At 58.2% G+C, this 24,321-nt stretch overlaps 1 protein-coding gene across 6 annotated transcripts in view; it reads left to right on the forward strand.

Annotated features, from left to right (window-relative positions):
• L1CAM (L1 cell adhesion molecule) overlaps positions 1–23,267 on the forward strand; it is a 56,393-nt gene extending 33,126 nt beyond the window's left edge. For 3 of the 6 annotated variants that reach the window (XM_036305568.1, XM_036305567.1, XM_036305566.1), the window contains exons 2-29: positions 7,244–7,428; positions 10,313–10,327; positions 11,231–11,336; positions 11,785–11,987; positions 12,809–12,931; positions 13,035–13,205; positions 13,446–13,557; positions 13,679–13,863; positions 14,234–14,365; positions 14,478–14,624; positions 15,129–15,240; positions 15,359–15,525; positions 15,627–15,783; positions 15,980–16,104; positions 16,272–16,382; positions 16,624–16,821; positions 17,302–17,372; positions 17,555–17,777; positions 18,509–18,624; positions 18,829–19,030; positions 19,126–19,248; positions 19,364–19,537; positions 19,636–19,755; positions 19,878–20,030; positions 20,718–20,852; positions 21,154–21,226; positions 21,330–21,341; positions 21,837–23,267. In XM_036305568.1, the coding sequence (XP_036161461.1) occupies positions 7,353–7,428; positions 10,313–10,327; positions 11,231–11,336; positions 11,785–11,987; positions 12,809–12,931; positions 13,035–13,205; positions 13,446–13,557; positions 13,679–13,863; positions 14,234–14,365; positions 14,478–14,624; positions 15,129–15,240; positions 15,359–15,525; positions 15,627–15,783; positions 15,980–16,104; positions 16,272–16,382; positions 16,624–16,821; positions 17,302–17,372; positions 17,555–17,777; positions 18,509–18,624; positions 18,829–19,030; positions 19,126–19,248; positions 19,364–19,537; positions 19,636–19,755; positions 19,878–20,030; positions 20,718–20,852; positions 21,154–21,226; positions 21,330–21,341; positions 21,837–22,065 (3,771 nt within the window). In that variant the 5' untranslated portion in view covers positions 7,244–7,352 and the 3' untranslated portion in view covers positions 22,066–23,267. The remainder of the gene's footprint in view (positions 1–7,243; positions 7,429–10,312; positions 10,328–11,230; positions 11,337–11,784; positions 11,988–12,808; positions 12,932–13,034; positions 13,206–13,445; positions 13,558–13,678; positions 13,864–14,233; positions 14,366–14,477; positions 14,625–15,128; positions 15,241–15,358; positions 15,526–15,626; positions 15,784–15,979; positions 16,105–16,271; positions 16,383–16,623; positions 16,822–17,301; positions 17,373–17,554; positions 17,778–18,508; positions 18,625–18,828; positions 19,031–19,125; positions 19,249–19,363; positions 19,538–19,635; positions 19,756–19,877; positions 20,031–20,717; positions 20,853–21,153; positions 21,227–21,329; positions 21,342–21,836) is intronic. The other 3 variants (XM_036305569.1, XM_036305570.1, XM_036305571.1) reach the window with 3 other exon arrangements.
• Positions 23,268–24,321: the final 1,054 nt, after the last annotated feature.

Consider the following 24,321-nt stretch of genomic DNA (forward strand, 5'->3'; position numbering starts at 1 on the left):
GAGGAGGCGGCCCCTGTGCCATACCTGCCACTCCCCAGCCGAGTGGCTCCTGATCCTCAGGCCCTTCCTGGCTTTGAATGTCAGCCTTCTTGGCTATCACAGGAGGGCATGGGCTCCTTAATCTCTAAGGTCCCTTTCAAGGCAAACTGTCCCTGGTGCCACTTTGAATGACAACAGCTGGAAAGAAGGCCTCTGGGTCACCCTTCTGGGCAGCGAGGGCCATGGGGTCCTGCAGAGCCGCCCAGCCTCCAGGAGAGCCAAGGCGAAGGTGTGATAGAAGCGTTTTCTGGATCTCCTTCCTGGGCTAAAGGTCGAAACAGCTTGGGGGGCCAGGAGGGATGTGGGAGCCCTGAGCCTAGGAGGAACCTACTCTGGGGAAGAACGGAATAGAGGTGGGGTCCTGGGCAGAGATGGGCATCCCAGCCAACTGCCCTGCCCACCAGGCCCCTTCTGAGCCCCAGGGCCCCGCCCTATCCTGTGATTCAGACAATGGGGGCGACCAGGTATCTGGATCCCCCCTCTAGGGTTCCCAAGCTGGCTGCTGCATTTGCCCTGTCTCCTCCTCCCTTCATTGGAAAGGGAGGGTTTAGGTCCCTGGGTGGGGCCCTGGGCCAATCCTGGGCTCCCCCTTCTGCTTCCCCACCCCCCAGCTCTCAGTCACCCACCTTTCCACTCCCGCCCCTCCCCCCCCCCCCAGACATCACCTTTCCGCTCCCAGCTCAGTTGGAGTTTCACTGTGGGGAGTGCACTACCCCCTTCTCCCCCCACCTGCCTCTGCCTTCCTCCGCGCCCCCCCCCCCCCCCCCGTAGGTGCCCTGGGTTCCACCTCTCAGCTTCTCCTTTTGTCTAGCTTCTCCCTCTGCTCCTCTCCCCTCCTGCCTCACCTCCTCTCCCATGTCTTGCTGTTGATTAAACTTGGCCCCTCTGAACTCTGAGCCACGGCTTCAGGTTGGGCTCAGACCTCCCTTGGGGGCCTTGTTTGACCTGGAGGATGGACAGGGGCAGGCACCTGGTCACCTCCACCCAGAGGGCAGGGGAGGGGGGTGGAAGGTTAGCAGGGCCGGCCTGCTTTCTCCCCGGATATCAACAGGATCTTTGTGGCTTCCTAAAGGCTGCAGAGAGGGAGGAGCCTGGAGGGCGGGGGAGTTCCTCGGCAGGGGCAGGGGCAGGGGCAGGGGCAGGGGCAGGGGCAGGGTCTGGGTCTGGACTGCTGGTCTTTCCAGAAGCCACGGAGGGAGCACCCAGCCACCGTTCTGACAATTTTTGGCCCTAAACCCAGTAAGGACAGCCGTGCTGGCCTTGGAAGGGGTGAAGCAAGAGTCAAGAGCATCCTGGGCTTTGCACACTCGGCCATGCAGTCCTGCTGGGCTGTTCCTCTTGAAGTGAGGTTATGAGTCCCAAGGAGCCTCCTCCCCTCAGCTCTCTGGGCTAAAACATTCAGAGGCGGACACACTAGGGCAGGGCAGCAGGGCTGGAGGTTTGTATAGGAGGGTAGCTTTGGGCGTGCGAGTGTGTGCTTATTCCTATTTGCATGTGTGCGGATCATATATCTGGTTGCATGTGTGCATTCGTGTGTGTGTGTATGTATGTGTGTGAGAAAGAGCATGCGCACACAGATCCTCCTCTGCCCACATGAGTCCCCTCAGATGCCCCTACTGGGCCTGTGCTAGGAAGGGGCGGGCCTGATGATGGTGGCTGCAGAGGCTGCCATGATGTGGGGTTTCCCGTTTGGGGTGCCCTCTGGCCCCTCCCCTGGCCTCCTGCCTTCATGCCTTAGGAATGCCTGGGACGACAGAGGCTCCATTGTTCGCCCCCAGTCTTCCTGTGCCCCTCTGCCCTTTAACCCATCGGGAGTGGGGAGCCCTGAGGGGGCTGGACGGGCCTGGCAGTGTCTGAGCCGTTTCTAGGCACCCGATTCCCCACCCCCCCTCCGCCCCAGGCATCCCAGGGCTGGTGGGTCTGAGCAGGAGGCACGGGCTGGTGCCTCTTGCTGCCGGCTGGGCCCCCCTTGCCTCTCCACTTTGCTTAGCACCTTCCCACATGGCCTGCCTGCTCTGCAGCCTTCTCTCCCCTCTAGTCCTGGAGGCAGGCCTTGCTCTCGATAGGAACAGGATGTACATCCCCCCTCTGGCCTAGTCCCCAAGGCCCAAGTTCATTTCTCAGGTCAGGGGGTTTCTGGTCTGGCTCAGAGTCCAGAGCCAGAGAAGGCTTGGAGAGGGTGGGGACGCAGCTTTTAGTCTGTGGGTGCCAGTTTCCCCAACTGCGCATGGGATACTTGGCTGCACTGCTGGCATTCTAGGAGTCTGGGAGGCCAGAGCCTTGGCCCCTACTCCACTGGGCCTCAGTTTCCCCTTCTGCACAGGGCGTCCATGCTGTCCCGAAGCCCTGACTGGTAGTCAAAGCCTCTTTGTGAGGAGGCCTTGGGACCTTTGGTGTCAAGAAAAGGGCCAGAGCAACCCAGCATTTTGGATACCGGGAGGGGCACAAGGCACCCAGGCTGCCCTGAGTTGAAAGGGGAAAGGAATTTGCCTTCTTGTGGATGGGCGGCCTCCTGGGATGGGCGGTCAGGTAAAACCCAAGGCCGAGGGATGGGATGGTTCCTGCTCTGTGCCGAGGGTCACATCCTACTTACGCGTGGCTTCCTCCTGAGATTTCCCTCCTGGCTTCCCACATTTGCTTGCCATCTGCCTAGCAAATTAGGCCCTTCTCCAGGGTGCGGGATGGCTTGGAGGCCATTCTCCTCCAGGCTCCTGGCCCCCTGGGAACACATGCTGGGAAGCGGAGGCCCTGAGAGATGAGCTGGCACCCAGAGGAAGCCTCTGCCCCATCGAGAACCCCACCCCTGCTGAGCATCAGTGACCTTGGACATGGTACTCTGGTTCTCTGCGCCTCAGTTTCCTCATCTGTAAAATGGGGATGATAGCACATCTGTCCCACACGGCGATTTTAAGGGTTAAATGAGCGATGTGTGTGAAAGTGTCCCTGTGTGTAAAAGAGTCCCTGGCATGTCGTAAGCGCCGTCCATGAATTTACTCAATAAAATGGGGCAGCTGACTCTGACATGGGGGTGGGGGCAGGGGGTATAGAGAAAAGCTGTCCCTGCCACTGATGGTGAGATTCCGCCTTCCTCCCCCAGTGTAGACTGTTCTCTCTGCTCCTCCACAAAGGGTTAAGCTCTGTCCCACCCCTTCCTCATCCTTTAAGGAGAATGGTCCTTTACAGGTAAGCTGTGGTTGCCTTGGAGACCTCAGCCTTGTAGGGGCTGAGGGTGTACTCTGGTGGGGGTGTCCTTTGGGAGGGGCGAGACAGGGGGGCACAGAAGAGGAAACAGCCGTTCTTTAAGACTTCCAGGCCCCCAGGAACCTGCGGGGGCTCCCACCCGTCAGCCTCCTTTATATATTATCTAAATAACCCATTAGGCTGCAGTAAGCTTTCCTCTAGGCTTCCCCCATCTCTGCCAGCGGAGGGAGCTGGGCTCCATCTCCATGGAAACCCGCCAGCCACAGCCTGGGGGGGAGGGCGAGAAGGAGACTTAAAGGAACACAGTGCATGGGATGTAGGTGACACCCGCACCCTCATGTACGTGCCGACAGGCTCCAAGGCCCCCTCCAGTCCTGTTGAGGTGACAACCCAGGCATGCATGTCACCACACAGGCCCCCCAGACCTACAAATTTGCAGGCGTGGTACCCACACTTTGACCGTCTCACACACCTGGGGCACTGAGCCCCCAGTCCTGCCCCCGTTCAGGTCTGCCAGGTCATAGGGCACTGCCATTCTCAACAGACACTGGGCTGGAGGACCTTTGTGTTACTTATCCCTTGGGCAGGTGCATTTCCATCAGATGGGAGGGGCAGAGAGGACAAGGCATGCAGGGCACCCTTAAAGGTTCTGGGGGGGGGGGGGCAAGCCACCCCAGGGCTCAGCCTGGCTCCATGTCCTCTCAAGTCTCCCCCAGCCAGTGGGCAGAGGCCAGAGGAGAGCAGTTCCAGAGGCCCCATGGGGCCAGGGTATGGCCAGGGGCCGGGCCCCTCCCTGCAGGCTCCAGTGGGCCTGACCTTGCCAACCTCATCCACTTCAGTTCCTGCCACACCCTTTCCCTCTGCCTGCCTGTGAGAGGTGCGTGAGGCCCCAGGGGAGGATGGGTTCCCAGCTGGACCCACTGGGGAGCAGCCTGCCTTTGTTGTGCCCTCCCCCAGCACAGTGATGGGTTTATGCAGTGGGTGCACATCCGGGTGTACACACGGACACTCACTGTTGTGCCTGTGGACTCCTGGGCAACCCCCCTCCCCCCAGCCAGGTGGCTACTCATTCTGGCTTAGCCGCAATCTCGGAAGAATCCACTGTGGTCCTCCGGGTGCTTCTTCCTCCCCCTCTTCAGGGGGCCCACCTGCTCCCTGAGGGCCGACCGCCAGTGGCTCATTCATCTCGTCTTACTACCACACCCTTGCTCCAGTGTCACAAGTGGCCGGGACCTGCTGCTCTGTCTGTTGTCGTTGTGTGCTTTGTTTGTCTCTGATGCTGGCTCACAGCTTCTCTGCTCCACCCTGCCCATCAGTCCAGCCTGACATCCAAGCTCCAGAAGGCCCCCTCCTCTGACTCAGGTTCATCTCCTCTCCTCCTTCCCCGCCCCTTGCCTGGTGCATCCCCCAGGGTCCAGGACTTGGACCACTAGGCCTGTTCTCTCTCTCTCTCTCTCTCTCTCTCTCTCTCTCTCTCTCTCTCTCTCACACACACACACACACACACACACACACACACACACACCCCTCTCACTCCTTGCTGGCCACTTCTCATCAGTGCTTTCTGCAGCTGCCTCCCACTCTTTGTACTCCTTTCCCCTCTCCTCTTCCTTTCCCTGCTGCCTGGGTCTCTGTTTCTCCATTTCTTCATCTTGGAAACCGGGGTGGTCCAGCATCTGTCTTTGTCTTCCATTCCCTCCCCCAGCCCCACATCTCAGCCTCTCCAGCTCCCTCCTGCCTCTTTCTCGCCCTGTCTGTCACCCTTCAGTCTTCCCCAGTCTGCCCCACCTTCACAGACATGGCCTTGGCTCCATCTGTACACCAGCTTGTGGAATACTGCCCCCCCTCCCCTGCCCCTGGAGGTGCTGATGGGGGGTGGGGGGCCCGCTGAGCTGACAACCTGAGCTGCTTGCTCTGTAATTGCCAGAGGAATGGTGAGAGATCAGAGACCCAGCAGCAGTGGGAGGAGAGGAGGCAGAGCTGCCAGCTGTCAGGGAGCCTCAACCTGGCTCCTGCCTGGCTCTGAGCGCCTGGGAAGGTGGCGAGTTGGTTGGCAAATACCAGGAGACTAAAAGGGGTTGGGTGTGAGACTGTGGGGCATGACAGGGATTTGGGGGGGATGGAATTTCCCCTGTGTATACGCCTGGGGTGTATATGCCACACCCATTGTGGGAGCCTAGATTTGGAGGACAAATGGAGGGGCTGGCATGATGGGGAATGTCATTCCAGCAAATGGAGCACTTGGGCCACTGAGTGCAGGAAGGTCCTTCTTTGATTGTTTTTTCTCGCTTCTCCCTTCCCTCCCCCTCCTAAGACCAGAGCGCTCAGAGCTCCCAAGGCTGCTGTTTGATCGCCTGCCCTCTGATCTGAGTCTCCTACTGCTTCCTACAGGCCTTGAAGTTGAGGCCTGGGGCCCACCCTGCTTGCACTGGCTTTCTTGGGGAAGGAGGGGGTGGATCAGGTCTGCTCTTGCTCCTCCCTTCTGGGCCCCAGCTCAGCTCTTGCAAGTTGGGAATTGGCTGTGTGTTTGCTACTTCCTCTCCAAGTCATTCCCTTGGCCTTCAGCCCATCCACATTGACCCACTCTGGTGCTTCTCCCCCTCCCCCTCCCCCTGCAGCATTGGGTGGGGGAGTCTGAGAGCTCCAAGCAGACTGCTATTCACCGCCCTCTATTTTCCCTGCCCATTCTGCAAAGTCTGTTGCATTTGTTACTCTTCGTGGGTCACCTTACACAAAACCAATTTGTGGCTCCTGGTAGCCTCCTGACAAAGTCTAGATATCTTAGCACAGCATTCCAGGCCTCCCCACCTACCCTTCTGGCATCCTGGATGAAGCTTGGTCTCACCCTTAGTAAGGTCCTAACTGGCACAAGGAGGATACCCAGTATGGGTTTGGCGAGGCATCCAGAATTCGGACTCCAGTCTCCAACCTCTCAGCCACCCAGCGTCCTGCTCTTGCCCGCTTGCACTTCCATCACTTGCCTCTCTCACACCTTTTCCTGTTTGGAGTCAAAGTGGTCTGTCTTCTTGGGAGTCTGTTTCCTCTTAAGAAGCTGGGCCTGCCAGGCACTGAAGAGGTGTCAGAAGCACTGTCCCAGAGCTTTCCCTGACCCCTGAGCTGACCCTGGCTTGGAGCATCTGGAAGTGGGGAGGCCACAGTCGCCTCTATTGCCCCCTGGGGGCCTGAGGGACAGCGGAGAGGTGCTTTCCTCCTCCCCTCTCTCCCTCCTGTCACTTCCTGAGGTCAGGCTTTCTCCCCCTTTGTTCATTTCCCTCAACCTATTCTGTGCAATGCAGCTTCTTTGGGCCCCTTTCCTTCCTTCCCTGTCTCCACTTTCCAAGCCCCCCAGGCCGGAACAGCATTCAGTGATCAGTAGGCTCTGAAACCCATACCAATGAGACTGCAATGAGTTCTTCTCTACATATGTGTGCACCCATGCTTGTGTGTGCACACAAAAATAGCAGACGTGAGAATATATCCCCCACAGACACAGTCACACAAGAAAACAAGCGCATGCTCCTGAGTGCAGCCCCCTCCCAGAAAAAAGACAAATGTTCTGTATGCACACACACAGCCACATAAATACTGATGTGCACATTTGGCTACATGCAGATCCACACCCACACTCATGCCCAGGGGCACCTGCTTGCTGGCACATGAAGTCATACATGATAACAACATGCACAGAGCAGCCTGTGGCATGCCCAGGGGAGCTGATTGGGGCAACAAGTTGGTGATGGAGAGGCAGTTAATGGGAAAGGCAAATAGGAGCGGGGAGGGGGCCTGAGGAGCAGGGAATGAAAAGCAACCTGGAGGCCCAGCCAGTGCTTGGTCTCTTCGAAGTTGGGGGCTGGGGGAGGAAGGGATGGGGGAAGTCGACCAGCAGCGGGCGGGGCTAGGGGCGGGGCCAAGATCCCTGGCTCGCCCAGATGTTTGTAACTAACAACCATCCGTTTTCTCTTCTCTCCTCCCCCACCTTTCCTTCCATCCTCCCCTCTCCCAGTGCCCCCACCCCCAGTTCCTGCCCCGAGCTGTCCACTAGCCCTCTTCCCACCAGGCCGAGCCTGAGCCGAGTCCGGCGGCTGTGCCGTGCCGCCGGCGCCGCCTGGAAGATGGCCGTGGCGCTGCGGTACTTGTGGCCTCTCCTCCTTTGCAGCCCCTGCCTGTTCATCCAGATCCCTGATGAATGTGAGTAGCTAGAGGGAGCCTTGGCGCCTCCCTTCACCACCACGCTTGACTCCTCTTTATTTTCTAATTCCTCACCTTCTCCCGGTTCCGGACCCTTACCCTTTACCCCCTCATCCCTCCTTTCTTGGGCATGGAATGGGCAGGAGGTACCCAGGACGTTGGGTACCTTTGGAGAGAACAGAATGGAAGGCGCAGGGTGTGTCAGCACCATGGACAGGGAGCAGAGGCGCGGGCGGGTCTGGGGAAATTTCAGCACCACGGACAGAGGGTTCGGCGCTGGGCCTCCTCTGTGCCATCCCTGGATCCACCCCACCTCTCCACATCCCCCTCCCCCAGGGGTGTGGCAGGCAGGTGGGAAAATGGGGCTCAACTAGCTTGTGCAAAGGCCTGGATTCAAATCTTGACCCCACTTCTAATTTGGGGATTCTCATCTTGGAACCATGTAGCCCTATGAACTTAGACAGGAAAAGACACCTTGTAAAGGCCCAGCAGGCTTCTGGTGCTAACGATTTAATGCATAGTTATTTGGTGGGTCTGGGAGGTGGGGCTGCTGGAACATTACATTTGTGGGGGCTCACAGGTAGGGGCGGGGGTGTTTGGGATTGGAACTAGAGGGTTGTGACTGAACATGAGTATTTTTGTGTGCCTGTGAGTTGGACAGGCTGTATATTTGTATGTGTGGATGTGCGTGGCTATGATTGACTAAGTGTGGTTCTTGAGTGTGATTCCTGAGTGTGGTTTTGATTTCCTATATGGGTAAGTTTGTGAGTCACCAGAACTGTTATTTATTGGTCAGGTATGTGCCTGTACGTATTTGCCTGTTAACATTTGATTGTAGTGAACCGTGTGTGCGTGTGAGTGGGGCTGCATGTGAGTACCTGTTTGTGTGTGAGGGGGTATGTTACTGTGATGGTCTTTTCTCCTGAGTGTGAGCAGGAGTTGTAAACACTGCTGTAAGTGGCTGTTGGGCTTCAGTGAAGGGCATTTCACAGGGTAGCATTTGTGTATCTTGAGCCTGCTCCTTCCATAGCTCCAATCCCTTTGCCCTTTACTTTGCCACCTTTGTCTCTGAACCTGGACTTGGGGGAGGCCAGTGTCCCTGAGAGATGAGCTGGGAGCTAAGAGTGAGAAAGAGTGTCCATGCCAGGAATGGGGCAGGGGCCAAAGGGGGTGGGCTTAGAAGGCACCTGGCATTAGGGAGCAGCAAGGGTTTAGAGGAGGTGGAGAGGGGCTGACAGAACAAAGGTTGGGGATGCCCCCTTAGATACACACATGGAGGTCCATGCAGTCACACCTGTGCAGACTCCCCCAGCTACAGATGCACATGGACTCACACATGGGCAGACACAGACAAGCCACCTGAACCCAGCCAGGCACAGAGATACAGAAGAGGCAGAGACCCCGAGAGGACACATAAGAGGCACACAGACTTGCATACATGTGCACACACACAAAAATGAGGGGTTTAGACACAAAGGAACAGTCATCCACACAGACACAGAGGCAGGCATACAACACAAAATTGTGCACTGAAGGCAAGCATGTACACACACGGCCTCCAGATGTACTCCGGCAAGACACACCCCTATACAGATATACTGGTGGACACAAACATACTGCAGTACACCCCAGGGCATCCACATGTGCTGGTCTCACACTTTTGCACATTTACACACATATTCATCCTCCTTCCTTCTCCATCTTCTCTCAGTGGCTTTTCAGGCCTTACCCTGTGTATCTGCCCACCCTACTACCACATGGGCTGGGCCATCTGGCCAGGTGCATCTGTGTGTGGAGAGGCAGGGAGAATTTGGAGAAAGGCAGGAGCAAGGAAAGAGAAGTAGGCCAAAGACCATGGCAGGTCCGAGGCTGCCCTGGCCATTGGTCTGCACTTGGTATTAACCTCGATACAATATGGCCTCCAGCTGAAGCTTGCTCCCCAGCCATACCAGGCCCCTTTGTTCCTTCCTGCTTTCCCCACCCAGTCCATTTTCCCTATCCTGTCGTCCCTGTCATTGTCTCTTGCTCTTGCGCTGCCTGCACTTGCCCCTCCCCAGCTCAGGGCTCTCTGCAGTGTCCCCAGGGAGCCCCCTCCTCTCTCCTGGGGACCCTCACGCTGAGGTCTTCTGCAGACACAAAGCTTTCAGAAGCAGCCAACTGCTCCCTTACCCGCCCTGCCTGCCCTCTCTCTCTCTTTCTCCTCCTTCTTCACAGCCACCCTGGCCAGTGCTGGGCTGAGTCCTGCAGCTGGGCAGCGACTCTGGCCTCGGCCTCAGGGAGCTTGGTGGCAGACTGGCAGGAAGGAAGGGGAGAAAACGAGGGCTATGTCAGCCCTGCAGGCGATGGAAACTCAGATGGAAACTGCAGGGCCTTTGGGAGGGCTTCGCAGGGAGGGGGAAGCTGGGCTCTGAAGGCTGGGCCTGGGTAATTGAAAACACTGAGCCCTGCTAATTGGATTAGGAGGGAAGTGGGCTGGAGCAGGGGAGGGTGCATTTACCCTGGGCTGTCTGCCTCCCAGCCTCCCAAGGCATCCTGGGTGGGGTGGGAGTCAGTTCTGCAGGCCCTGTCAGGCAGATGCAAGCATCCATCCAAAGGGCATTCCTTTTAAAGGCACGGATTTCTCTCCCCCTGCCCTCTGGCATTGAGGCCTGGGCATCGCCCCACCCCTAAAGCAGTGATCTGGGCTCTGTCCTGTCCTGGGTCTTGACCTGCCACAGCTCCAGCCCAGGATGTGCCTCCTCCGTCATGTTACGCTGCCTCTCCCACCCTCCCCTTGCCCAGGGGGTCTGCCCATGCTTATTTCTCCCCATGCCATCGAGCCCCCTGCTGGGACTGTGTGTCAGCATTTCTCTCCGCTTTCTCCCTTGCTGCCTGGATTTCTCAGATGAAGGACAACACGGTAAGTTGGGGAAGGGTGAGAGTGTTTGCCAGAAGGCCAGGGAGAGAGGGAAAGAGGGGTGCCAGCTTGTCCCCCTCTCCTTCCTCCTCTCCCTGTGTGCCATGTGCCCTGTGCTGGTTACTGTCTTTTATATATATTTTTTTCTTTTCTTTTCTTTTCTTTTTTTTCAATTTTCAGAGAGGAAGAGAGAGGGATAGAGAGATAGGAACAATGACGAGAGAGATAAACATCAATCGGCTGCCTCCTGCACGCCCCCCACTGGGGATGGAGGCCGCAACCTGGTCATGTGCCCTGACCAGGAATCAAACCATGACCTCCTGGTTCATAGGTTGATACTCAACCACTGAGCCACGCTGGCCAGGCTAGTTGTTGTCTTTTCTGGCCCTTGGGTTCTTGTCCCACTGACTCAGGCTGGAGGCCCACCTCAGCCTCTCCCTCTCCCTGTCTCCCACCGGTGTCGGCTGTCTTTGTTCTGTCACTGCCCTGGCCTGGCTTTTCTCCATCACTCTTGCCGTTTTGTTCTGGTGCTCTGTTCTCTGTGATCCTCTCTCTCCCTGTGAGGGGTTTTCCCTTCTTGGTTTCTGTGTCCTTGGTTTTGTTCTGTCTGTTTCTTCCACTCCCTTTGGCTTCATCTCTCTCTTTGGGGCGTCTTACTTTGTAACCTTTGTTGCTGTTTTCTCTCTGTTCTGTCTCTTTCTACATTTGTTCTGTGCCCCTTTCTCTTTTTTCATGTCCCACAAGCCTATGGCCAAGCTATTTGGTCTCTCTAGCTTGTCCTAACTCTTCCCCCGCCCCCATGGCCCTGGGGCCTCTAGGGGCTCCAGACCCTGCCTCTCTCATGATGGGATGGGGGTTGAGGCCATGATGTCATCCTTACCACCACTCTCCCCATCCTGTCCCCAGTGATGGAGCCACCTGTCATCACAGAGCAGTCTCCACGGCGCCTGGTTGTCTTCCCCACAGATGAGATCAGCCTGAAGTGTGAGGCCAGTGGCAAACCCGAAGTGCTGTGAGTGACCTTCACCCTCTAAGCCCTGTTGTTGACCATTGACCTCAACTTCTGATTTTTAAAAAAATATATATTTCTATTGATTTCAGAGATGGAGGGAGAGAGAGAATGGTGAGAGAATCATTGATTGGCTGCCTCCTGCACGCCCCACCCCACATTGGGGATGGAGCCCACAACGCGGGCATGTGTCCCGACCTGGAATTGAACTGTGACCTCCTGGTTCACAGGTCGATGCTCAACCACTGAGCCATGCTAGCCAGGCTGACTTCAACTTCGAGTCCTCAGGCCTCCCACCTTCTGAACCCCAAAGCCCCAGATCTCCCGCATCACCCTTGGGCCTGGCCCCATCCCAGCCTATCCCAGGGGCCCCTGGTTGCTACTGCCCTTGCCTCCAGCTCCTGACACAGGTTCCAGGGCCTCAGTCCCCTAAGCCCTTTTCTGTCCACAGGTTCCGCTGGACCCGGGATGGCATCCACTTCAAACCCAACGAGGAACTGGATGTGACTGTGAAACAGGCACCCCACTCAGGCTCCTTCACCATCGCTGGCAACAACAGCAACTTTGCCCAGAGGTTCCAGGGCACCTATCGTTGCTTCGCCAGCAATGGCCTGGGCACCGCCATGTCCCACGAGATCCAGCTCATGGCTGAGGGTGCGAGGCACTGCAGGGACAGGGCAAAGGCCTGGGACACACGACAGGGTCCCTGACCAAGTCTCAGGGACCTTGTGTGGGAGCTTGTTGGCTTGTTGGCTGGGTGGGTGGAGGGTTCATGCTCTGCCTGCATTGTCCCTCCCTCTGCCTGCCCTGTCTGAGTCATTGCCTGGGCTTGAGCTTCTGTCCCCTCTCCATGTCTGCAGTTCCATTTGTTTCTCCACCACTCTTGGGTCATCTCTTTCACTTCCCTCACCACTGTCTCCTTCCCTCTGCTTCCCCTCCTCCCTCTCCCCTGCTCCTTCTCCCCACCTCCAACCTGGCCTCTCTGGCTCTGCCTTTATCTGTGTCGCCCTTTCCCTGGGGTTTTCCCTCTGCATTCCGTCCTCCCTGAGCTTTCTGCCTCCCAAGCTGGCTTCTCCTCTCTCTGCCCCTCCGGTTACCTTGGGAACCGTTGCCATGGTTTCTGTGTCAGGATGATGGAAGGGTCTGTGATTCCCGCATCCCTCCACAGCTCCCCTCCCCCACTGCTGCACCTCAGGCTCCCCCCACCCATCCTTGTCCTGTCCTGGGGGTGGGAACTGAGAATTGTGGAGGGTTAACCCTTTACAGCCATCTGGCCAGCCCATCCTCTCCTGCATGGAGTGCCCGTCTCAGCCCTGAGCCCAGAAAGGACCCAAAGTCTCTGCCTCCTTTTATATGACCTTGCTCATGGTCTGGCCCTCTCACACCCTCAGCTATCCCTCCGCCTTTCCCCCACCCTGACCTGCCTTGACCAGAAGAGTGGGGACCCATCGTGCCAGCCTCTCTGTCCCTTCTAGGTGCTCCCAAGTGGCCAAAGGAGACAGTGAAACCTGTCGAGGTAGAGGAAGGGGAGTCGGTGATTCTGCCTTGCCACCCTCCACCCAGTGCAGAGCCTCTACGGATCTACTGGATGAACAGCAGTGGGTGCCCACAAGGGGCCGCCGCCTGGGGTGGGCGTGCCAGTGGTCACGTCTTCCTGGACGGAGGTCCTGACCTCTGCCTCCTCAACCCCCACCCCCGCAGAGATCATGCACATCAAACAGGATGAGAGGGTGACAATGGGTCAGAATGGCAACCTCTACTTCGCCAACGTGCTCACCTCGGACAACCACTCAGACTACATCTGCCATGCCCACTTCCCTGGCACTCGGACAATCATTCAAAAGGAACCCATTGACCTCCGGGTCAAAGCCAGTGAGTCCCAAAGGCTCTGACATGCCCACACTCCTCTGTGATCCTCAGGCCTGGCCCGTTTGCTAGATCGGAAGACCTCAATCTTCCTCGAGGACAGCTTGGCTCCACCTCAACCCTCCCCAGACCCCTTCCTGGGTGGCAAGAGCAGAGATGGGGTCTCCCTTCAGCACAGAATGAAACAGATCCCAGGGCCTCATCCCGGTGTCCAGAGTCACCCACTCCCTTGCTCCTTCCTCACAGCCAACAGCATGATCGACCGGAAGCCGCGCCTGCTCTTCCCTACCAACGCCAGCAGCCACCTGGTGGCCTTGCAGGGGCAGCCACTGGTCCTGGAGTGCATCGCCGAGGGCTTGTGAGTCTAGGAGCCTGGGTTGGGGTTGGGCAGGGTCTCTGCTGAGGGGTGGGGCTCAGCAGCCCTGTCCTCTCTCCCCTCCACTCTCCTCCTTGGCCTCCCTGCACTGTGCCCTGGGCAGCCCCACGCCCACCATCAAGTGGCTGCGTCCAAGTGGCCCCATGCCAGCTGACCGAGTCACCTACCAGAACCACAACAAGACTCTGCACCTGCTGAACGTGGGCGAGGAGGACGATGGCGAGTACCGTTGCCTGGCTGAGAACTCCCTAGGCAGTGACCGGCACGCCTACTACGTCACTGTGGAAGGTATGGTGCCTCTGCCAGGCTTAACCCCTGCCCGGTTGCAAGGCTCCCAAGAATGGGGCTCCATTGAGGTAGCTCAGTTGGTTAGAGTATCGTCCTGTTATGCCAAGGTTGCGGGTTCGATCCCTAGTCAGTACACATACAAGAATCAACAATGAATGCATAAAATAGGTAGAACAACATCTCTCTCTCTCTCTCTCTCTCAAATCAATTTCAAAAAGAAAGAATAAGAAAATTTTGAAGGAAAAATAAAGAATGACCTCTGGGGACCGAAGTTTGTGATGTCACTGTCACGGAGGCAGGGGTTGGGGGGGAGGCAGGGGGTGAGCTGGCTGAGGCTGCGGGCTCAGGGCGGCTCTCCCCTTCCCCGCAGCTGCCCCATACTGGCTGCATAAGCCCCAGAGCCGTTTGTATGGGCCAGGGGAGACTGCCCGCCTGGACTGCCAAGTGCAGGGTAGGCCCGAACCAGAGGTCACCTGGAGAATCAATGGCATCCCCGTGGAGGGTGAGAGCATGGGGAGCCCTGGGTGATGGGGGAGGAAGAGGAGGGATGGGAGGGGACTCAGCGTGGCTCACTGCCCTGCCCTGGCCTGTGGACCCACCTGCCACACGCACAGAGCTGCCGGCCAAGGACCAGAAGTACCGAATCCAGCATGGAGCCCTCATCCTGAGCAACGTGCAGCCCAGCGACACGATGGTGACCCAGTGCGAGGCCCGCAACCGGCACGGGCTCCTGCTGGCCAATGCCTACATCTATGTTGTCCGTGAGTGCCAGCAAGCTAGGCCCCCTCCCCTCCCCTCTGTGCCTCATAACCGCCAGTCTGTCCCTGTAGCCCACCAGGCTGACAGCCAGCAGCTGGTTTGTGTACCCCCGCTGCCTTCCTTCTCTTGGGGCCCTTCAGCCCATCTCTCGCTTATCCTCACAACAGCAGGGCAGGGAGACGGAGGAAGGGCAGATGAGGAAGCAGCCTCAGAGGGCGTTCTGGCTCATCCCATGTCACCCTGGCCAGGACATGCCCAAGGCCAGCATGGTGGCTCCTCTCCTGGAGCCTCAGGGAAGATGGGGGCTAGGGCAGGAAGGGGTGGACTGTCAGTGGGGGCTCGAATGATTGGTAAAACTTGGGCGGCTGGGATAGGGAGACACATCTAAGGCCGAGAGAGGCTCAGCCTGGCAGGGGCCTGAGTTGGACACAGGGAAGCCTGATGGGTAGAGCTCCCCTGCGGAGCCCTGAATCTGCCCCCACCCCCACCCCCGCACTGTCTCCCAGAGCTGCCGGCCAAGATCCTGACCCCAGACAATGAGACCTACTTGGCAGTCGAGGGCAGCACTGCCTACCTTCTGTGCAAGGTCTTTGGAGCCCCTGTGCCCAGCGTCCAGTGGTAAGTGCTCCCACTCAGCAGGGATGGTCTGAGCCATCTTCTGGCCTAGGGAGCCAAGGAGGGCAGGGAGCGCATGGCTGGGGTCTGAGCCAGGTCCCCCACCCCCGGCTTGTGCCAGGCTGGACAAGGAAGGAAAGACGGTGCTACAAGACGAGCGCTTCTTCCCCTACACCAACGGGACCCTGGGCATTCGAGACCTCCAGGCCAACGACACAGGACACTATTTCTGCCAGGCTGCCAATGACCAAAACAATGTAACCATCGTGGCGAACCTGCAGGTCAAAGGTCAGGTGACCCCCTCCCCATGTGATTAGCACCTCCAGGAGGGATGGTCAGGGTCTCTGGAGAACACCAGAGTGACCCTCCCTTCCCATCATTGCCCCCAGATGCCACTCGGATCACACAGGGGCCCCAGAGCACAATCAAGAAGAAAGGCTCAAGGGTGACATTCACCTGCCAGGCCACCTTTGACCCCTCCTTGCAGCAGAGCATCACCTGGCGTAGAGATGGTCGCAGCCTCCAGGAGCCTGGGGACAGTGACAAGTGCGGGCCCAGTGGAAGGGGGCAGTGTGGGAAAAGCAGAATGTCCAGACCTGGCCTCATCCGGGGGGGAGCACCCCTACTTTGAGGGAGAAGGTTCTGGCAGGAGGGGGGAGGAAGGGAGCAGAGCACAGATGGTGGAGAGAGGGGTGGGTCCATTGGGAGCATAAGGACAAGCATCCCTCTCTCACCTTCCCAGGTACTTCATAGAGGACGGGCACCTGGTCATCCACAGCCTGGACTACAGCGACCAGGGCAACTACAGCTGCGTGGCCAGCACGAAGCTGGATGTGGTGGAAAGCAGGGCGGAGCTCCAGGTGGTGGGTGAGTCCTGGGGGGGAGCGTTCAGCAGGCTCGTGGCCTGGAGGCCTGGGGGGCACCAGGCCTTGGAGCACAGGGGCCCAGGTTCACATGACAGGGCCCTTTTGAGCTGGGGGTCTGATCTTTGGGCTCAAGCATGGGCCGGAAAACCCACCCTCCGTGGCCCTCAGGGAGCCCCGGGCCGGTGCCACAGCTGGAGCTGTCCGATCGTCACCTGCTGAAGCAAAGCCAGGTGCGCCTTTCCTGGAGCCCCGCTGACGACCACAACGCCCCCATTGAGAGTAAGAGGCCTGAGCATGATGCCACTCACCCCCCCCCACTGCCACCCCCGCTAGCCCTCCCTCCTCTCGGGTACCTGGCTCCATGACTGCACCTCACTGGGGCTCAGGGTTCCTCATGCAAGTCCCAGAATGCCAGTGGCCTTGGGCACTCCCTCCCTCGGCCCAAGCCAGACTTGGACCCTCATTACCCGTCCCCATGCCACACGCTGATAACTCCACTGCGATTCACTCCTTTTTGCAGAGTATGACATTGAATTTGAAGACAAGGAGATGGCTCCTGAGAAATGGTACAGTCTGGGCAAGGTGCCTGGAAACCAGACCTCCACCACCCTCAAGTTGTCACCCTATGTCCACTACACCTTTAGAGTTACCGCCATCAACAAATATGGCCCTGGGGAGCCCAGCCCGGCCTCTGAGACTGTGGTCACACCCGAGGCAGGTGAGCCACTTGGGAAGGGTCTCAGATGCAGGGTCCCCAGGCTCTGCAAGCAGGGCCTGCAGAGGGGATTGTACCCAAATCCTCCGCTTTCTGGTTTTCAGAGGGAGCTGGGGGGTGGGGTTCCCTTGGGGGCTAATGGCCAGAATGGGCCATTCCTTCCTTGGTCCTCTGACCTTCTCTGCCTCGGCAGGACCCCACAGCATTGATGTCTTTTTTAAAGCTTTTTAAAAAACTATGTCTTATTGATTTCAGAGAGAGGAAGGGAGAGGGAGAGAGAGAGATAGAAACATCAATGATGAAAGAGAATCATTGATTGGCTGCCTCCTACATGACCCACACTGGGGATTGAGCTTGCAACCTGGGCATGTGCCCTGATAGGGAATCGAACCGTGACTTCCTGGTTCTTGGGTCGATGCTCAACCCCTGAGCCATGTCAGCTGGGCCCCAGCATTGATGTATTAACAACACATTACTTTCCAGCCCCAGAGAAGAACCCTGTGGACGTGAAGGGGGAAGGGAACGAGACCAACAATATGGTCATCACTTGGAAGGTGAGGGGGCCTGGGCTGAGCTCGCCCCGGGACATCATGCCAGGACCCACATGTTTGCCGATCCCCTGGCTGTGCTAAGGACCAGAGGATGACGGGATGTGAGGCTGGGTCACAGGTGAGGGTGTGTCACAGGAGGGGACTGCTCTTGGCTGACCAGCTCCTGTTCTGCTCACCCCTTACAGCCACTCAGGTGGATGGACTGGAACGCCCCCCAGGTTCAGTACCGTGTCCAGTGGCGCCCTCAGGGGACGCGAGGGGCCTGGCAGGAACAGATCGTGAGCGACCCCTTCTTGGTGGTGTCCAACACCTCCACCTTTGTGCCCTATGAGATCAAGGTCCAGACGATCAACAGCCAGGGCAAGGGCCCCGAGCCCCAGGTCACCGTTGGCTACTCTGGGGAAGACTGTGAGTAGCGGGTGTAGAGCCCGCGTGTGCCTTCACAGCCTACTCCCTCCCAGCCCCTACCTCTCAGTAGCGCATTTCATAGGAGTAAGAATATTCTGTTGTCTTACGTAACCAAAGTGCCATTGCGAAAGTCCAGAGATTTACCATCGACACAATACATTTCTCTAGTTGGCAGTCAATATTCCAATTGTACTAGTCAGTGCTGTCTTTCCCCCTGCCCAGGGTTCAGTCCAGGGTCTAGTCCAGAGTCCACTCCAGGATCCAGTCCAGGGTCCAGTCCAGGGTCTAGTCAAGATCCAGTCCAGGGTCCAGTCCAGGATCCAGTCCAGGGTCTAGTCAAGATCCAGTCCAGGGTCCAGTCAGCATCAAGTCCAGGGTCCAGTTAGGATCCAGTCCAGGGTCCAGTCAGGATCCAGTCCAGGGTGCAGTCCAGGATCCCACACGGGGTCCTGCTGCTTTCCTTCCCTTGAATTGAAACATGAGATACTCGCTTTGATCATCCCCTCAAGATCTTCTCTGGTTACTCCTCCCTGTAGTTACTGTTTTCAACTAATAAACAGTCTGCAGAGAGAGAGAGACAGACCCTGAGGCCATGTAAATGCCCTGTTGCCCCTCAACTGCCTGCCCCCCATAGAGCTTCCAAATCCATCCCACCCCCCCACCCCGAGGGAGGGTTCTGGACTGGCCTCAGGATGCCACAGGCCCTCATCCACATTACTGGCTGCTTCCAGATCCCCAGGCAAAACCTAAGCTGGAAGACATCAAAATTCTCAACGCAAGCACCGTGCTGGTCAAGTGGTGGCCTGTGGATCCAGCCCAGGTCAAGGGCCACCTCCGCGGATACAATGTAAGGGTCTGAGGTGTGGGAGGTGGGGCGATCCCCGGGGTGAGGGGTGAGGCCACCAAGAGTGAGAGAAGATTGGAGGCGGGCCCCTGCCACCTGCCAGCTGCTCTTCTGGAAGTCCTTGGGTTGTGAGGAAAGGGTCCCCGTTGAGGGCAGTGGGTAGCATGTTACCCGGGGGTCACTGTGGGATCTCCTGTCCACCTACAGTTGACGTACTGGTGGGTGAGCAGTCAGAGGAGGCACAACAAGAGGCACATCCACGAGACCCACGTGGTGGTGCCCGCCAACACCACCAGCACCGTCCTGGATGGCCTGCGGCCCTACAGCTCCTATCGCCTGGAGTTGCGAGCTTTTAACAGCCGGGGCTTGGGGCCCCCCAGCGAGACAACCTTCAGCACCCCAGAGGGAGGTGAGGTTTGCACTCCGTGCCCCGGTCCCGGCCCCTCCTTGCTGTCCCAGGGCGAGCCTGGGCGAGGACCTGCTACTCATCTCTGTGCCCTGCAGTGCCCGGCCCCCCGGAGGCATTGCACCTGGAGTGCCAGTCCAACACCAGCCTCCTGCTGCACTGGCAGCCTCCGTTCAGCCACAACGGCGTGCTCACTGGCTACGTGCTGTCCTGCCTGCCACGTATGGATGTCGGGGGCTCAGAGCCTCAGCCCAGCCTGAGCGGGAGCCGGAGGGGAACTGGGCTGCGGGTAGAGCTGTCTGCCAGGGCTCACTCCCTCCCTGCCTGTCCTTGCAGTGGGTGACGGGGGCGAGGAGCAATTGTCCTTCAACCTCTCGGACCCAGAGCTGCGGGTGTACAACCTGACCAACCTTAACCCGCACCTGCAGTACCGCTTCCAGCTGCAGGCCACCACGAAGCAGGGCCCTGGCGAGGCCATTACGCGGGAAGGAGGCACCAGGACCTTAACTGGTAAGGTGGAGCGCTGAGGAGGCCCCGTCAGGCAGCCAGGCCCAGGAGGGCGGACCTTGAGCTGCCTCGAGGTCCCACACCCTCCTCTCGCTCCCCAGGGATCGCAGATTTTGGCAACATCTCGACCACAGTCGGCGAGAATTACAGCGTGGTCTCCTGGTTCCCCAAGGAGGGCCAGTGCAACTTCGGGTTCCAGATATTGTTCAAACCCCTGGGTGGTGAGCACGCATGAGGCCTCTGGGGGGAGAAGGAACTCTGGGCCCAGAGGGGCTGGGGATGGTGTGGAGCCAGGTGCTGCCCGGGACTCCCACTCATCCCTGCTGCCCTCTCGCTCCTGCAGATGAGAAAATGGATGCTATCCCGCCGCAGTATGTCAACTACAACCAGAGGTCCTACACACAGTGGGACTTGCAGCCGGGTACCAACTACCAGATCCGACTGCTCAAGGAGACGGTGCTCTTGCAGGAAACCACTGTGAAGACCAACGGCACTGGTGAGGCCCCAGGGAGCTCGGGGCGCCACGCAGCTACCTACCCTCTGTCCCCAGCTCCGCCACCACCTTAGGCCTCATGGCTCCTCTCTCCTCCCAGAATCTGGGTGCCCCTTGACCCATGACGGAGAAGTCCAGGCCCCTGAAACAGCCCATTTTAGTATCCTTCTGTTTTAACTGTTTCTAAGGCAGTCATTTTCTCAGAAGGTTTTCCTCCCTGCCCCCTGCTCTCCAGAGGGTCCCCCCTCTCGGGTCAATTACACGCACCCCTCGTCTGGCTGGTGTGGCTCAGTGGTTGAGCGTCGACCTATGAAGCAGGAGGTCACGGTTCGATTCCCGGTCAGGGCACATGCCCGGGTTGTGGGCTCGATCCCACGTAGGAGGCATACAGGAGGCAGCCGATCAATGAGTCTCTCTCATCATTGATGTTGATGTGTCTATCCCTCTCTCCCTTCCTTTCTGGAATCAATAAATTACAGGCTAGGAGCTGTAGGGCCCTCAGCCCCCACCTGGTCCTCTGGTGTCTGTGGGCCAGGCCTGCTGCTGCCCCTACCCATTCCTTGAGGGCAGAGGGGTTGTGACAATAGTGAGGCCCGCACACAAGGCCATGAACCTGGGGGCATTGGCTTGGGCTGCCGGGCTGCAGCGCCTGGGGCTCTGTCTCACCTGGGACCGGGCCCTCCCCCTCAGGCCGAGTGAGACTCCCTCCCCCCGGCTTTACCACTGAGGGCTGGTTCATCGGTTTTGTCAGCGCCATCATCCTCTTGCTCCTCATCTTGCTCATCCTCTGCTTTATCAAGCGCAGCAAGGGTGGCAAGTACTCAGGTAACCCTGACCCTGGGCTACCCTGTGTCCCTTTCACAAGTCCCCCTGGGTCCCTGAGCCCCTGGCAGGACAGCATGGGCATGTTGGGGGGCAGGCAGGGGCCCAGAGCAAATGGCAGCCATGTGGGGTGACGGGTACACCCTTAAAAGTTTCCTGGCTCCTGAGAGCTGCTGAGACAGTGCTGGGGGCGCTCAGAGCACAGAGAGGGGGCCTGGCCTGTGTCTCCCGCCTGGAGGTGGGGTCCATTGTCCAGGGAGAGGCTGGGGCTGGAGAAGCAGTCAGCTCTTCTCTGTGTCTTCAGTAAAAGACAAAGAGGACACCCAGGTGGACTCTGAGGCCCGGCCGATGAAGGACGAGACCTTTGGCGAGTACAGGTGAGCTGGGGTGGGAGCACTGCCGGCCAGCTGCCCAGCACCACCCTCGCTTTTGTATCTGACGCTGTCTCTCTCTCTTCTCTGTGCTGCTGGGTGACATCAGGTCCCTGGAGAGGTAAGGCAGGGGTGGTGGGAAGATACTGTCAGACCCTGATGGCAGGGCCACCCCCCCCCCATGGACAGTATGTGCTGAGAAGAGCCGGGGGCCTGTCTGACCTGGCAGCTCCCTGCTTCGGGGACAAGCCAACCCCTCCAGCTCCTCTTCCACACACACACCCAACTTCCAGGCCTGGCCGTCACCTTCCCAGCTCCCTCCCTCTGGGCTCTGCAAGGGCTGACAGCTGCCTAGGGGTCTGGCTCATCTACAGACAAGGAGCCAGGCCCCATGAGCCCCCAGGCTAAACGCATCTGCCAGGATTCCGGGTATCTCACGCCTTGCCCTTCTGGGGGTGTGCATGCCACTAGCCCTCACGGATGTATGTCAAGGATGCGAACCTCCATACGAACCTGTCCCCATTGCATTCAGAGCAAATGGAAAGCAGACAGAGCCTGGGCCCCTCCTGGGCAGCCTCCCACTCCCCCCCTCCCCCACTACCCTCTGCCCCTGCAGCGACAACGAGGAGAAGGCCTTCAGCAGCCAGCCATCCCTCAATGGAGACATCAAGCCCCTGGGCAGTGATGACAGCCTGGCTGACTATGGGGGCAGCGTGGATGTCCAGTTCAACGAGGACGGCTCCTTCATTGGCCAGTACAGCGGCAAGAAGGAGAAGGAGGCAGCAGGAGGCAATGACAGCTCGGGGGCTGCCTCCCCCATCAACCCCACAGGGACCCTGGAGTAGTGGGGTCCAGCCCGGCGAGGCAGGTGGGGTGCAGCCCAGGGCCGGGCCGCAGGGGAGTCGGAGGCCAAGACTCCCGGCCCGATGCCCGTTCTGGGTCCCTGACCTCTGGACCGAGGCCCCTCCCTGTCTCCACCAGGCCTCGCCCCACTCTCTGGCCCTGAGCCTGTGGGAGGCTTGAGTTGGGAGCACGAGAGAGTTCACTGCCTGACCCCCTTTTGATTACCCGCACCCCACTTTATTGCCAAAACCCAGCTGCACTCCTTGCTGGACACACACTGCTTTGTTCCAGCTCGGGGGGCCGGCTGATCACTCGCACGTCAGGAGCCTTCAGGTGCTGCCTCGCCAGCCTTGGGCAGACGGAGGCTGAGCTGGCCCGGGAGGGGAAGCGGGGACGGTCCCGGAGGGGTCTCCCAGATGCTGCCTGGTGGGACCTCCTCAGGACCACGATTGACACTCATCCCCAGCCACTCCTTGGCCAGCTTGGCTGGGACTGAGGATGGAATTCGGTGTCCCCACCATCTGCTCCCTTTTCTTTGCCATCTCTGCTCCAACCAGGGTGGGGGCTAGGTAAACTGGCTCTGGGTGCAGAGGAGGCCATCAGGGGGAACCAGAGTCCCCACGCGCCAGTATCACCCTCCTCCCGCCGCCCACCCCACCCTGTGGCTGGCTTTCAGGAGCTCCATTACACACGCTGCCTTCAGTACCCACCAGACAACATCCAAGTGGCCTCCATCACTGCCAGGGTGCGGGGCGGGTACAGCTCCTCCCCACTCCCCGTGGCCCCTGCCTCTCCCAGCCGCTACCACACTCTAGGACCCCTTAGCAGCCCCGCACCCCCAGTCTGAACACTTTCCCCCCTCGGCCTTTCCCTCTGCCCACCTTGGGAATGTAAATACACCGTGACTTTGAAAATTCCTAGCCTTGCCCTTTCCCCATATGCCACTAGTGTGTAGGCAGATGTCTGAGTCTCTAGGTGGTTTCTAGGTTTTCTAGCAATTAGCTTTGATCCCATCCCAGGAAAAATTCAAACAGCCAACAAACAGGAAAGATGGGTTCTCCCAGCTCTGCTGTGCTCCTGCCGGCAGCCCCATCTCCCTGTCTGCCTTTGCTTGGTCTGTTGATAAGCCCAGTACAAAAAAGTCTATATATATATGTATATAAATATCAGAATTATAACAGGCAAATAAAAACCTGGAAACGAAGAGGAACTGTTGTCATTTTGCCGAGCACAACTTCCCTCCAACCCCTCAGTGCCTGCGGTAGGCCAGTCCTACCTCCCCTTCCAGGCCTGGCTGCCTGCCCCTCTTGCCCCTGGTGGGCCTCGGAGGCAGCTGTGGGCTACCCCCACCATTGGACCCCTCATTCTTGCAGCGGGGCAGGGGAGGGAGCAGAGCGGGGCCAGGTCTCAGGAGCCTCTTCCTTGTCTAATGAGTGCCCGCCCTTGGTGCCCAGCCCTTGAAACCAGTACACACTTGATTTATTTATTTTATATGCTTTTATTGATTTCATTTTTTTAAATCCTCACCCAAGGATATTTTTCCATTGATTTTTTTAGAGAGAATGGAAGAGAGAGGGAATGACAGAGAGAAACATCTATGGGAGAGACACATTGATTTGTTGCCTCCTGACCAAGCCCTGACCAGGGTCCCGGCAGGGGAGGAGCCTGCCACCAAGGTATGTGCCCTTCACCAGAATCAAACCTGGGACCCTTCGGTCCTCAGGCCAACGCTCTATCCACTGAGCCAAACCAGCTAGGGTGATTACATTTTTTTAAAAAAATATATTTTATTGATTTTTTACAGAGAGGAAGGGAGAGAGATAGAGAGTTAGAAACATCGATGAGAGAGAAACATCGATCAGCCGCCTCCTGCACATCCCCCACTGGGGATATGCCCGCAACCTAGGTACATGCCCTTGACCGGAATCGAACCTGGGACCTTTCAGTCTGCAGGCTGACGCTCTATCCACCGAGCCAAACCGGTTTCGGCTAGGGTGATTACACTTATTGAAAGTATATTTCTATTGATTTCAGAGAGGGAGAGAGAGTCAGAAACATCAATGATGAGAGAGGATCGATGGTTGGCTGCCTCCTGCAAGTTCCCCACTGGGGATCAAGCCCACAACCCCGGGCATGTGCCCTGACCTCCTGGTTCATCGGTCCACGCTCAACAACTAAGTCACCCCAGCCAGGCGAAACCAGTACATGCTTTAAATGAATGGCCACATGTAAATCTCACGCGGCCCCACAGCGACAAA

This window comes from Myotis myotis, unplaced genomic scaffold (assembly GCF_014108235.1).
Source record: "Myotis myotis isolate mMyoMyo1 unplaced genomic scaffold, mMyoMyo1.p scaffold_m19_p_4, whole genome shotgun sequence".
Lineage (NCBI taxonomy): Eukaryota > Metazoa > Chordata > Mammalia > Chiroptera > Vespertilionidae > Myotis > Myotis myotis.